The sequence below is a fragment of the Xyrauchen texanus genome, chromosome 47, assembly GCF_025860055.1.
Source record: "Xyrauchen texanus isolate HMW12.3.18 chromosome 47, RBS_HiC_50CHRs, whole genome shotgun sequence".
Lineage (NCBI taxonomy): Eukaryota > Metazoa > Chordata > Actinopteri > Cypriniformes > Catostomidae > Xyrauchen > Xyrauchen texanus.
The window spans coordinates 4,611,652-4,625,467 of NC_068322.1; the positions used below are offsets into that span (position 1 = coordinate 4,611,652).

The 13,816-nt window shown below is 41.7% G+C and overlaps 1 protein-coding gene across 2 annotated transcripts; it reads left to right on the forward strand.

Annotated features, from left to right (window-relative positions):
• The first annotated feature begins 450 nt into the window (after positions 1-450).
• LOC127638818 (deleted in malignant brain tumors 1 protein-like) lies at positions 451-13,024 on the forward strand. 2 transcript variants are annotated; one of them, XM_052120561.1, is made up of 12 exons: positions 451-471; positions 1,792-1,925; positions 2,036-2,056; positions 2,997-3,046; positions 3,130-3,486; positions 7,772-8,077; positions 8,505-8,813; positions 9,275-9,583; positions 10,191-10,496; positions 10,754-10,845; positions 10,962-11,063; positions 12,118-13,024. In XM_052120561.1, the coding sequence occupies exons 3-11, from the start codon at positions 2,049-2,051 to the stop codon at positions 11,058-11,060; spliced, it is 1,836 nt and encodes a 611-aa protein (XP_051976521.1). In that variant the 5' UTR covers positions 451-471; positions 1,792-1,925; positions 2,036-2,048; the 3' UTR covers positions 11,061-11,063; positions 12,118-13,024. The 2 variants fall into 2 exon arrangements, with proteins under 2 accessions (XP_051976521.1, XP_051976523.1); XM_052120563.1 differs by having other exon boundaries at positions 3,009-3,046.
• Positions 13,025-13,816: the final 792 nt, after the last annotated feature.

Below are 13,816 nucleotides of genomic sequence, written 5' to 3' on the forward strand. Positions count from 1 at the left end.
GAGTGAGTCAGAACTGAGCGAGTCAGAACTATGGACTACATAGCCCAGAATGCAATAGAAGCAGTTTAAAGAGGCAGTTTTTTCTTGATTCTCCAGCTCTGTTCCAAAACCAAATGAGCTGTCTATCTTTTTACATACCAGTCTCATACATTGCTCAAGGTTTACAACAGTGGTTTACAATTTGCTTCAGGACCCAAATTTTGCACTAAACATAAAGTGGTGACCCAACAGTGCCAAAATTGTTTTAGTGTACAAAAATAAACAAAAATGCCCTTAAAATCAAACATTGTAATGTATCAAAAATGCATAGAGTAATATATTAAATATACCATTAACATTTTTTACATATTTGTTTTTATAGTATAGAGAGTGGTAAAAGATTGTTTGGTGTCTATGCGGCTTGGATTGGCTTGGCTTCACAAGATACAACAAAGTTACATACCTGACGAAGGACAATGGAAATATATATATGTATGTATATGTATGTGTAGTTTTGTTCAAGGTTTTTAATGAGTAGTTTACCCAAAAATGTAATTATCTCATCATTTACTCGCCTTCAAACCCATCCCAGATGTGTATGACTTTCATTCTTCAGCAGAAAACAAGAATTTTAGAAGAATATCTCAGCTCTGTTGGTCCTCACAATGCAAGTGAATGTTGACCAGAACTCAAAAAGTCCAAAAAGGACTTAAAGGATGCATAAAAGTAATTCATAAGACTCCAGTGGTTAAATCCATATCTTCAGAAGCAATATGATAGGTGTGGGTGAGACACAGATCAATATTATGTCATTTTCTTACTCTCAATCTCCACCTTTGACCAGCCCCGACCAGTAGGTGGCTGAATGTGAAAGTCACTTTAACACCAGTATGTGAAATTGTACATTTACAATTAAAAAGGTCTAAAAAATAGATAATTTTCTCACCCACACTTGTCATATTTCTTCAGGAGACATGGATTAAATTACTGGATATTTATTGATTTACTTTTATGCTGAAAAAGTGTTTAAAAACAATCTTAGTGTTCTGCTGAAGAAAGAAAGTCATACACATCTAGCATGGCATGAGGGTGATGACACAAGTTTATGTCACACAATTTGTGCATGTTTGCATCTGCCTTTTGGCTAGCTTCTGCCAAGTACCAGATGAACTTGTAGCCAAATACTAAGAGTTTGATTGGACTCATAGCTTCTGAAAAATAAATAAATATTTTTCTTCCTTTTGAACATCGTTTTGATAAGCCCATTTATTTTGCTATCCTAATAATGCATGATCATATGGTTAATAGCATTTTATTATTTGCTTTAAGCATTGTTTTTCCCCTGCTGTCCACAACAGCATAGACCTGTCGTGACCCACCAATTGAGAACCTCTGGTTTACACTAGAGATGTGTGACACTACTTATTTTCTTTTTTGATCCGATACCAAATATCAATACCAATTTCACTGATATTGGTAACAGTATATCAAAAAGGTTCAACCCATTTAATGGATGTCAATCCCTCAAGGCCCTGTTTTCAAAAGATCTTAATTTAAAAGTGTATCGTTACCTTTTAGAATAAAATAATGTTGTCTGTTCTAATAATTATATGAAAGTTATTTACAGGACATTTGTGGTCAAAAGGCAAGATTTGACTTGGCTTTGTTGTCAAATTGATTGGTAGTTAAAGGCACAGTATTTTGCATTATTTATTCCACAGAGCAAATCTGTCTGAGTGATTCAAAGCAGTCAATTAGTGTGAGACAAATGATCCACATTAGGGAAGATTTAAAGTGGCATTTGGCTTTCAGGATATACAGAAGAAGGTAGGCCAGGGAAGCTGGAAGTCGACTAATCTTTTGGCAGCAGCACCAAATACCCTAAAAACTGTTTGAGGATTAGTGCTGTGAGCCAGGACCACAGTTGGACAGTGACATTTCTATAGGTAAAAAAATGTCTTAACTTTTTTTTTTTTTTTTGTATATGTAACCCAAATCTTTGTGAATGGAAAAATATTGTCTCTGATAATTGAATATATTTTCCTCACAATTTCAGGTGTTAAGTTGCAATGTGCAGGTGAGTTTCAGCATGCATTTGAAATATACTGATTCTTTAACTTTTAATCATCCTTTTAAATTGCAAGCTGATAAAGAGAATCTTTTAATACTTAAAGGAATAATCTGTGTTCAATACAAGTTCAACTCAATTGACAACATTTGTAGCATAATATTGATTACCATAAAAATGTATTTTGACTTGCCCCTCTTTTTCTTGAAAAAAATAAAATTCTGGGTTATAGTGAGGCACTTACGATGGAAGTGAATGGGGGCCAATTTTTGAAAGTTAAAATACTTATTTTAAAGAATAGCCACAAGACATAAGCAGTATGCGTGTAAACATGATTTTTAGTGTGATAAAATCACTTACTAACCATATAGCCAATTTTACTTTGTTTTCATGATGATGTAATGTCAACAAACCCTAAAATTACAGAAGAATGAATATATGTGCTTTTAGAAAATTATAAGCTTCACATTTCTGCCTTTTAAACCCTCCAAAAATTGGCCCATTCACATTCATGGTAAGTGTCTCACTGTAACTTCGATTATTGCTTTTTTTTTTTAAACAAAAGAACAGATGAGTCTAAATATATTTTTGTGGTAATCAACATTATGCCACAAATGCTTAACTTGTATTGAATCCGGAATATTCTTTTATTAGTGTTTAAAATTTAGGCTATATAAAACAACTTTTGTAAGGCTTGGAATCTGAATAATTGCATAATGATAACAATGATCCATGTTAGTTTTGTAAAGCCCTCAGCTGTTGTAAGGGGCCAATAGTAGCCCATATCTAACCTTTAAACTTGCTCATCTGTTATAGAGGTTTAACAGAAGAGGTTTCATCTTATTTTTAGTTAACATGCTAATCAATGTTATGTCAGGACACTTTGTGTTATAATTTCTACCAATCAATAATGTTGCTTCCCTATAAAATCAATTTATTTACTTTTCAGTCTCTTTTCTAGGAATATGATGTATTCCATGTGGCTTGTTCTGCTTTTGAGTAAGACCCTACACAAACACAGATTTGCAAAGTTTTTCTATCATACATAATATCTAAGGTATGTGAATCTTTTTGATTTTCAGTTTTGCTCTCATACACTGTTTTGAGTAATGGCCTCCCAAATACAGCAGCTTTAGTCAGACTGGTGAATGGCAGTAGCTCTTGTTCTGGGAGAGTGGAGGTTTTTTATAATTTACAGTGGGGAACAGTGTGCCATGATGACTGGGATTTGGATAATGCAATAGTGGTGTGTAGAGAGCTGGGCTGTGGAAGAGCTACAGAGGCCAAAAAAAATGCATATTTTGGGCAGGGCTCAGGGCCAATATGGATGAATAAGTTTCACTGTGTTAACACTGAAAACACACTGATGACATGTCAAGCTGACAACTGGGGAAGTACCAGTTGTGGACATGACAAAGATGCAGGAGTCATTTGTGAGGGTAAGTACAAAACATTTAACACAAATTAACTGCAGGTTTATAACAGTCATGTGCAACGAATACGGGTTGATGGAAGTGTGTGCAATATTTGCCATCTTGTAGTCAAAAAATGAATCGCAACTAGTGAGCCGCTGTGTTCCGTTACAGCAGCTGGTTTAACACCTGGTTCAAGAAAGTGTGCTTTGACAGCATGTTATTTGGTTTGAAGAAAAACATTTTCAATGCTTTTGTGTTTTGTCTTTTGTTCACTAAAGTGATTATAAATGAAAGAAGCAAATGCGCAGTGTTCAAGCTTAAAATACAGTGACCCTGGAGTGCACAACACAACAACATTAGAACAAAACGAAAGCTGAAAACAACCAAAAAAATTTATTTAAAGCATCGTAAATTTGTGATTTTGTTTGTGTGTCTGTGTACGTGCAAAAGTTTTAGGCAGTTTTGAAAAATGTTGTGTAGTGAGGATGTATTAAAATAAATGGCATTAATAATCCAGAATCCAGAATCGGTCTGTCTTCACCGGCCAAAGGTGGTCAGCGCAGACCACAACGATCTGCCCAGGTCTGTCGGTCCTGGGCGAGTCCCATCCAATTGTGTCCCAGATCTTGTCGTAGCGAGTCGCGCCATCGTGTTGCAGGGCGCCCGCGTGGCCGCTTGATGTCGATCGGCAACCAGACGGTGACTTCGCGTGTCCATCTTTCGTCCGTCCGCCGCATCAGGTGCCCAGCCCAGCGCTTCTTGGCCTTGTTGGCCAGGTCCACCGCGTTGGCCACCCTACGCGGTGGACAACAGCTGCTCGTTGCGGACGTGGTCGATCCTTTTAACCCCGACCATGTGGCGCTCCATTGCGCGTTCAGTCACGGCCAGCTTTTGTCGGTCGGCCGCCGTCGTTGCCCAGGTCTCGGCCCCGTAGAGCATGGCCGGCAGGACGGTGCTGTTGAATAGGGCGGCCCTGATGTCCGGGTCGATGGCTCTGTTAGTGGCCGTCTCGGCAATTGAGCCAAAGCTGACCCAGGCGGCTCGGCGTCGTCGTGCCAGTTCTCGACCAATCTTGTGGTCGGTAGTCAGCACCTGGCCCAAGTAGATGTATCTATCGACTTGCTGGAGCTGGTGCTGGCCAACATGAAGGGTAGTGTCGGCCACCTGGTCGTTGCGCATCCACTTGGTTTTGGCCAGATTGATTTTGAGGCCGCACCGAGCGCCAGCCTGGTTCAGCTGGTCGAGCCGCTGCTGTACATCGACTGCCGAGCAGCCTATCAGCACGATGTCATCGGCAACGCGCAGGTGATTGAGCCAGCGGCCGTTGATCTTGATGCCGACCTCGTCCCAGTTGAGCTGCTGGAAAATTTGCTCAAGGCAGGCGGTGAAAAGCTTGGGTGAGATGGTGTCGCCCTGCTTGACCCCGCGGCCGACCTCGATGTTAAGCGGCCGGTCGAACAGGGTGATGGTAGTGGCGCAGTTGCTGTTCAGCTCCTGCAGCAGGGCCACATGCTCGTCCCCGATGCCTTGTTGTTGGAGGGCGAGCAGCACGGCGTTGATCTCGACCGAGTCGAAGGCCTTCTCGTAGTCGACGAAGGCCAGGACCAGCGGCATCTTATACTCCCTGGCCCGCTCGAGCAGCTGGTTCAGTACCTGCACATGGTCCATGGTGCTAAAGCCAGATCTGAATCCGGCCTGCTCGACGGGCTGCTGTTAGATCCAGCTGCTTGGCCAACCGGTTGAGCAGCACCTTGGTGAAGATCTTATATACGGCCGACAGCAGTGTGATCGGCCGGTAGTTACTGAGCAGCTCGCGGTCGCCCTTCTTGAACAGCAGTACTGTCTTGGCCGTCTTCCACTGTTTGGGGATTTGGCATTGTGCCATGTAGCTGCTGAATCGGGCTGCCATGGCTGTCCAAAGTGAGTGGCCGCCGGCCTTAAGCAGGTCGATCTCAACGCCGTCCAGGCCGGGCGCCCGGTCCGCCTGTGCCTGCTCGACTGCATGTCGGACCTCACTTTCCAGCACTGGCAGGATGGGTGGCAGCTGGTCGAGCTGAAGGTTAGGTGGGGGACGGGGACCTTGCTGGCGAACAGGTCACTGTAGAAGCGCCTGCACTCGGCCTCAATACCGGACCGAGTCCTGGTCGATCCGCCCGTCGGCCGTCTTCAGTGCTGGTATCTGGCGCGCTGCTGCTGCATCGCCCGCCTGCACTTTTTCAGGCTCTTGCGGCTCTCGGCTGTCGCCAGCAGGCGCCTCTGTCTGTACTGGTCGAGGTCGGTCTTGAGCTGCTGCCGGATCTGCTTGCACAGCAGGCCGTACTCGACGTGTGTGGGTCCGTCAGCGCGCATCTGCCGCCGCCTCTGCATCGGGGCCTTGGTGGCGTCCGAAATTCGGCTGGCCCGGCTGTTGGTCGGCACTGTAGCTGCATCGCGGCTTGACTTGAGCAGGCCTATAAAGTGGTCGTAGTCCTGGTCAATGTCGGCTTCAAGCTGGGCCCAGTTGGTGTGGTCGATCAGAGTGTGGAAGACGGCTAGGTCAGTGGTGGCCGGCTGCTTTGCCCTGTTGCTGGCTGCCAGTGCGCGCTTTTCGGTCCTGCCGTCGATGACCAGCTTGGCCCTTACCGGCCGATGGTCGCTGCCCGTGTCAAAGAACTTGCGGCCGATGACAGCGACGTCCTGCAGGATGCGGCGGTGGCTGCAGAGGACGTAGTCGATCTCGTTGGTTGTTTCTCCATTGGGAGACATCCATGTCCATCGGCGGCCGGGGCACTTCTTGAACAGACTGTTGCCGACGAACAGCCGGTTGCAACCAGTCGCTCGCCCGGTCCGTTCCTGTTGCCGCTGCCGAACGGGCCGACAAAGCGCTCGCCATCCAACCCCTTGCCCACCTTGGCGTTGAAGTCGCCCATCAGGACGAGGTAGGTGGCACGGGGGGTAGTGGCTGCCTCGACGGCCTCGTAGAACTGCTCAAGCAAATCCTCATCTTGCTCGGCCGCAGCCGCTGCTGTTGGTGCATATGTCTGCACGATCCGGATGGTGGCTTTGTTGTGTAGGCGCAGGGTGAGCATGCCGACTCGGGGGTTGGTCACGTCGACCAGGTCAATCATCGGCGACCATCGTTTGGATACAATGAAGCCGACGCCACCGACAGGCCGCGTCTCTTCCCTGGCACCCAAGATGACCGTCCTGCCGTCGTCGCGGCGCACGTGCAGCGGCTCCCGGCACTTGGTCTCGCACAGCCCGAGCACGTCGCAGCGGATGCTGTTCAAGCCTTCCAGGATGGCAGCCAGGTTGGCCTCATTCGACACAGTCCTGGCGTTGAAGGTAGCAATGTCGAGCGCCATGGTGTTGGTAGTCTGGTCCTTTGGTCGGTATGGCGGCCTGGTACCTGAGATTCTTAGCAACCTCTCGTCCCTGGCCAGATCGCTCTGCCGCCGTAGAACGGGCGCAGGGGCGTGCAGGGTACTGAGGCCCTTGTTTGTCGTTGTCGTTGCAGTTGGGTTCAGACCTCGGCTTGCAAGGCCACTAGGTCTGTGCCCTCGTCCTTAGCCAGGTGTCTGTCATCTTCTCAGCATGGTTGAACCTGCCAGGAATTGCTTCCCGCTGTACATCGACGACAGACTCCTGTTTCACCCCCCCACCACGGTGAGGCGGACGAATAGGACTTGGGGGGGGGCATTAATAATAAAAAATAAAAAAAATCAATACATTTCATACAATATGCAGTAAACAGAAAACTAAATCCATATTTGGTGTGACCACCCTATGCCTTTAAAACAACACCAATTCTCCTAGGTATCCTTGAACACAGTTTGTCAATGTTGTTGTTCCAAGCAGGGTAGAGAACTTGCCACAGTTCTAGTTGCTTCTGTCTCTTCATGTAATCCCAGACTAAAGGGGCAGTCGCACTAGGCTTTGAGCATGCATATTTTTTTCGGACCATGAACCAGGATATGATGTCATGCGGGAGGGCTTCTGGTTTAAGTAAATACTACATCACAAATACCAAATAATATTATATAAAAAATATGAAAATAAATTGTCTACTCCCTTTTCCTGCAACAAATCTCTCAGTTTTGAAATATGTATCCTTTGAATTGAGCCAAGAGGCATTTGGATGCGTTTGAACAGAAGTGAATGGAGCGCAAAGTGTAGTGTGACCACCCCTATACACCATTGATATATATATATATATATATATATATATATATATATATATGCATACACAATATGTTTAGAATATATAACATATTTATAAAATATATACACCTACTCTAACTCTGTTTTATTTTATTTTCATGGGTGTTAGCCAAAACTCAGCTGGTTAATGGCATCAACTCTTGTTCTGGAAGAGTGGAGGTTCCCTATGATGGCCAGTGGGGAACAGTGTGTGATAATGGCTGGGATCTATCAGATGCTGCAGTGGTGTGTAGAGAGATGGGCTGTGGAGATGTTATAGAGGCAAAGACTGGATCTTATTTTGGACACAGTTCATCTTTATCATCGATGGATTATGTAAACTGTGTTGGAAGCGAATCAACACTGAGCATGTGTCCGTCTCAAACTCCGGTAACGTTCTGTAGCCAGTCAAATCTTGCTGGAATCTTCTGTCACTGTAAGTTATTAACAACTTAAAATTCAACAGCTATTGCACATAAGTCATTATCAGGGCTCTGTATGATTTTGTATGATAGTTTTTTTTAAGTGCATATGTAGTACTGTTTGTGTGCCAGGCATCTCAGCCATGGGCTTAAGTCAAACTGGCAAAAGGATGATTGTCTGTACATTAGCTAATAATATATCAATCCAAGTGGAATGTATTGTATCCCAAGCCCACTTTTTTTGTTGTTGTTAAAAGAAAATAATTGGATTGGAACAAAATGAACAGAATTTTGAGGTGAAATATCCTGTATGAAATATCCTGTATCATAATGTGATTAACCACACTTGGGGAGGACATCTGTGTGAACTTCTCTGACTTTTGCATGTGGGATCATCAGTTCTTACTGGAAATTATTTTTTCTCCTCTCTGTGATCATTAGCTCTTGTCAGGTTGGTGAATGGCAGTAACTCGTGTTCTGGGAGAGTGGAGGTTTTCTATGATGGCCAGTGGGGAACAGTATGTCATGATAACTGGGATGATAAAGATGCTGCAGTGGTGTGTAGAGAACTGGGCTGTGGTTCTAATGGCGTATTGGCAAATAAAGATGCATATTTCGGCCAGGGTTCAGGACCAGTATGGTTAAATGGTTTAGATTGTGACACTGACTCTTCAGTGAGAAACTGTAAATCAAGTGGATGGGGAAAACAAACCTGTGGACATGAGAAAGATGCAGGAGTCATTTGTGAGCGTGAGTACAAAACTTATAACTAAATTGAAACTTAAAATCATGATTAAAGGTACACTATATAATTCTGGGTTCTCTACATCAACATCTGTGATCAAACCATAAAATTGCAAGTAACTCACAGAAGAACAATGATTTGTTCTTTATGTCAGTAGTGCATGGGCAGTGCTCCTCTGCGCAGATGAATCTGATGGTTGTAGATATACACATGGTCACCTGTGGTCACATACATGACAAATGTGCAGAGATGAATGACGAAAGCCTGACATTTCCTGGCATATTGACCCGATGGCTATGAATTTAAATTGTTCAAATTTAGTTCAAAAATTTAGCCAGAAATTGTCTGTAGCGTACCTTTAAAAAAGCTCATGGACATGTTAGAAATCAAAAACACTTTTATTTAAAATAAATTATCAAAGTATATTTGACCCTTTGTGCCTGCCCCATCCTTTAATGTTCATTAGCTCACATTAGACTGGTTAATGGCATCAACTCTTGTTCTGGGAGAGTGGAGGTTCTTCATAATGGCACATGGGGAACAGTGTGTGATAATGGCTGGGATCTATCAGATGCTGCAGTGGTGTGTAGAGAGATGGGCTGTGGAGATGTTCTAGAGGCAAAGACTGGTGCTTATTATGGACAAGGTTCAGGATCAGTATGGATGAATGATGTAATGTGTAATGGAAGTGAGTCTACACTAATGAGCTGTACTTCAGCTGGGTGGATTACAAACACCTGCACTCACAATCAGGATGCTGGAGTCAGCTGCAGATGTGAGTATCGATACATTAATCATAAAAAAATTAACACTACCAAATCAAATGTTTGGATATACTTTACTGAATATGTGTGTTTCAGGACCTAAATGCTTATGCTTAAATGCTTGACAGTAATTTTGAAGACAAATTTAAATTGTTCATATATTTTTTATACATATTTCTTTACAAAACTAACATTTAACAAATGGTTGTTTTTGTTGTTGTGTGGATGAGTTGGACCAGTTAGTGTCAGAAAAGCAGCCAGTCAACAAGTGGTCAGCATACAGAACTCCTTCAATAAAGTTTAAAAAGCAGCTCAGGATGCCTCTCATGAAGTTGGTTGATTGAATGCAGAGTATGTAGGGCTGTAATCAAAGGGAGGGTACTAGGAAGAAGCTTAATATAATTTTCAGAAACCATGCATTTCCCATACTTCCATTATGCAATTGCTTAGTTTTGCTGACTTCGGTGTTATTATTTTTTTGGAAAATAATAATAGAGAATAAGTAGGTGTGTCCAAACTTTAGACAGGAAGGCATCACTGAGACTAGTGCCGTATGCATGTGTTTAGTGAGTGTATGTACATTTGTTAGGAATTAATTTCTTCTTCATTTTCCTTTAGTGATAAAATTAGTGAATGGGCTCAACAGATGTTCTGGAACAGTGCAGATTCTTCATGCTGGTCAGTGGGGAACAGTGTGTCATGATAACTGGGACACAACAGATGCATCAGTGGTTTGTAGAGAGCTGGGATGCAACAATCATGCAGAGGCAATGCTAAATGCTTATTTTGGACCGGGTGAGGGACAGACCTTGATGAATAACGTTCAGTGCACTGGGGAAGAGAGCACACTAGAAGACTGTGCATTTGGAGGATGGGGAAATTCCCCCTGTGGCCATGAAAGTGATGCTGGAGTCATATGCAAAGGTACAGTTTGCTAGTGCTTTGTGAGGAGTTGACAAGAGGTGTAAATATCCAAGGAATTGTAGTGGTGGGATTTTCATTTAGGTTGAACTATATTGAACATTTCATCAATTTGGAGCAATGTTTTAGCACCTCTTAGTGAGCTCAAGGGTGGCAAAAGAGACACAGGGGTTTTGTGTTATTTTTGCTCTGTACTTTCACTGCATCACTTGCCTCCTTGAAGAAAACACCTTATTGACATCACAAAAGTTCTCTTACAGAAGTGGGTGTTAAATTGCAGTTTAGGATTGAGGTGAAGCCTAACCCTGGAGATGACCCAAATAATGCTGATGGGAAGATCTATTTGGAAAAGGTGAGAAGCATGAGTGTAACAGTGATCTACACTCAAAAGTACAATTTTGATGGTCTTGGATATCAGTTATGTCTCCTGTGTACTGTACAGTACATATGTTCATTTGAATCTCACAGATAAAGGAGAAACTACAAGCAAACGGAAATTTTACCTTAAGCTGGAAAACTCAGCCTGATGGAAAAATATTCTACACAAGAGAGAAAACTGCACCTTGACAAGTCTGTGAATTTGCAGTTCTAATATGTTACTAATGTTAATACGTAGGGATGCACAGATATGGCATTTCTGGGTCGAAAACTCACAGCTCATTTTGGCCGATACTATATAATTATAATTAAAAAAACAGTTTTAGTTTTTCATCCTTCAACCTGGAACTGCTTGCTAAAATAGGTGTAGTTTAAAAGCTTGGAAAATTGTGCCTGTATTACAGATGTATGCTGATTTAAATGAGAAATAAATAATAATGCACTTGAATAAATTATTATATAGGTGTATACGGTAATCCTGGTGACTCGTTCACAGAGAGAGAACAATGAACTTCGAACAGCTGTAATAATTTATTAAACCAAAATGAGGCAATGAACTACAGGTAATAAATATAACGATGTGCTGCTATTTCCCACGTTCTGTTTGTTTCATGAAGTAGCTAATACACGAAAATGATAGCCCCCATGTAACACATAATATATAAATAAATATATTATTTATTTATTTATTCGTTAATTGCCTCATGAAACAAAAAGAATATGGGAAATGCCATCGATGAAACAGATGACTAAAACCAGCTCCAAAACAATGTAACGAGGTGCAGAGATGTTGAAATAATCATCACTGAGAAACAACATAAGCTTGGCTCTCACTCACGCCAACACGCTGTGTGTGCGCATGCGCACTGTTGCTTGAGAATGCACGCGTCTTTACCTGAACGAAAGACGCCTACTTCTTCTGTTTATTGGCAGATCACACTTATTAGTGCATTACCTCCACTTGCTGACAGCTTTGATCAGAAACTCAAATCTTCTCAACTCTACCCCTCCTCCCTCCATGACTATATCAGATCTGTAAGTTCAGCTCCTCTGGCTTTACTCCCTGAACAAAAGACGCCACAGGCAGTCAGATAATTATCAGCGGCAATTCCATTATCGACGCGATAATAATAGTTTGATTTTCCGGGTTATCGGCCAACGATATATCGTGCATCCCTATTAATAAGCTTATAAATGTATATGTTTACTCCCTCACTAATTTACTGATGATTTTTTTTTTTTACAGGTTTTTACTGAATACAGGAGAGTAACGAAGGCAAAAAAAAAGAAAGAAAAAAAAAAGAAGTCTAATAATGATCTGTCTAGTGGGATTGTTTGCATTAAATCAATGTTAAATAGATGGTACATATTTTAAATGTGGTAAGCCTATAGCACAGCCATAAGCAAATGTCATGTCAGTTTTACATAGCCTTTGTGTAGTCACACTCCTCTGTCGTCAGGCTATTGTACAGGAGTAGAAATGTCAAAGATTTTAAGAACATAAGATTTAGATTTTATTTAGATTTTTCCTTTAGTGACATTACAACATAAATGAAAGTAACTGTCATTTACAGAATGGTCCTTGCTGATTTTAATTATGAAACATACATATAGTTTAACTTGAGCTATTATTGTAACATTAAATCCAGTGTTGGGTAATGTTACTTTTAAAAGTAACTCTTTAGAATATTGCATTACTCCTTAAAAGTAACTTTATTAAAAGGGTATTTTTATGGAAAGAAAAGCACTACATTACTTTTAGATACATTTTTTTAGTTACTTTTTTCTCACAGCAAATTTCAATTCTGCTATGCTAAGCATTCCATACAAATAAGCCATGCATTGCACACAAGAGACATTACAGGTGGGGCCAGGGTAGCTCGTATTGACACTGACTACCACCCCTGGAGTTGCCAGTTTTAATCCAGGGTGTGCTGAGTGACCCAGCCAGGTCTCCTAAGCAACCAAATTGGCCCGGTTGCTAGGGAGGGTAGTCACATGGGGTAACCTCCTCGTGGTCGCTATCATCATATTCAGTGCCCATCGAAAATGCCAGTCAACTTGAGATTTTTTTTAAATGTCAGAAAAAAATTAAGTGCAGAATGCCAAGCTAATATGTTAAAGGAATGTGTCTGATAATAAAATAAATATTTCCACTTAAGTCATCTCTGTGCACACTTGTTTTGAGTTGATCCACGGTGCCTACAGATGCCACTGGTTGATGGCATACAACTTCAAAGTCGCAGGTTGATACAACTAGTATGGAATAATTTTTAATGCTTCCAAAATGTCATAAAAATGGTTTGTTTCATGCATCAAACAACTTGATTATTATAAAATAAAAATTTTTAGAATATTTGTAGAAACTAAGACATTTTCTCTGCATACACAATCGATGTAGAACGTTGCTTGAAGTCACCGATCCAGAGTCTTTTCTCATCCCATTCTCCCAGTTACATGGGAGCTGTAACACGGAGCCGTACGGCTGCATGACACCCTGTGTATCATGTCGTGGCCAAAGTTATATCCGATTATACCATGACAACATTACAGTATAAACCCTGTAATCCCACAAAAACAATGATTTAAACAACTTTACAGCTCAAATAATATACAAGATTAACAGGACAATTAATGTAAGAGGTTTTTTTTTTTTTAAATGCTTTACATTTCTGCATTTTAAACCCTCTAAAAAAAAAATTCCCATTTAATTATTTTTTTTTTTTGTGGTAATCAACATATGCCATGAAGTATCAATTTAGTCACATGTTTTTCCCAAAATTTCTTTGGAGAGACAAAAAGAAAGAGGAAAAAATGACACTAGTGGAGAGCATAATTTTAATAATTTCCTTAATTTGATGCAAATGTTTAAATTAATATTGAAATCCCTGATTTGCACCCTCTGGTATCTTTGCTAAACTGAGCACAGTTTGAGACATTGTTGA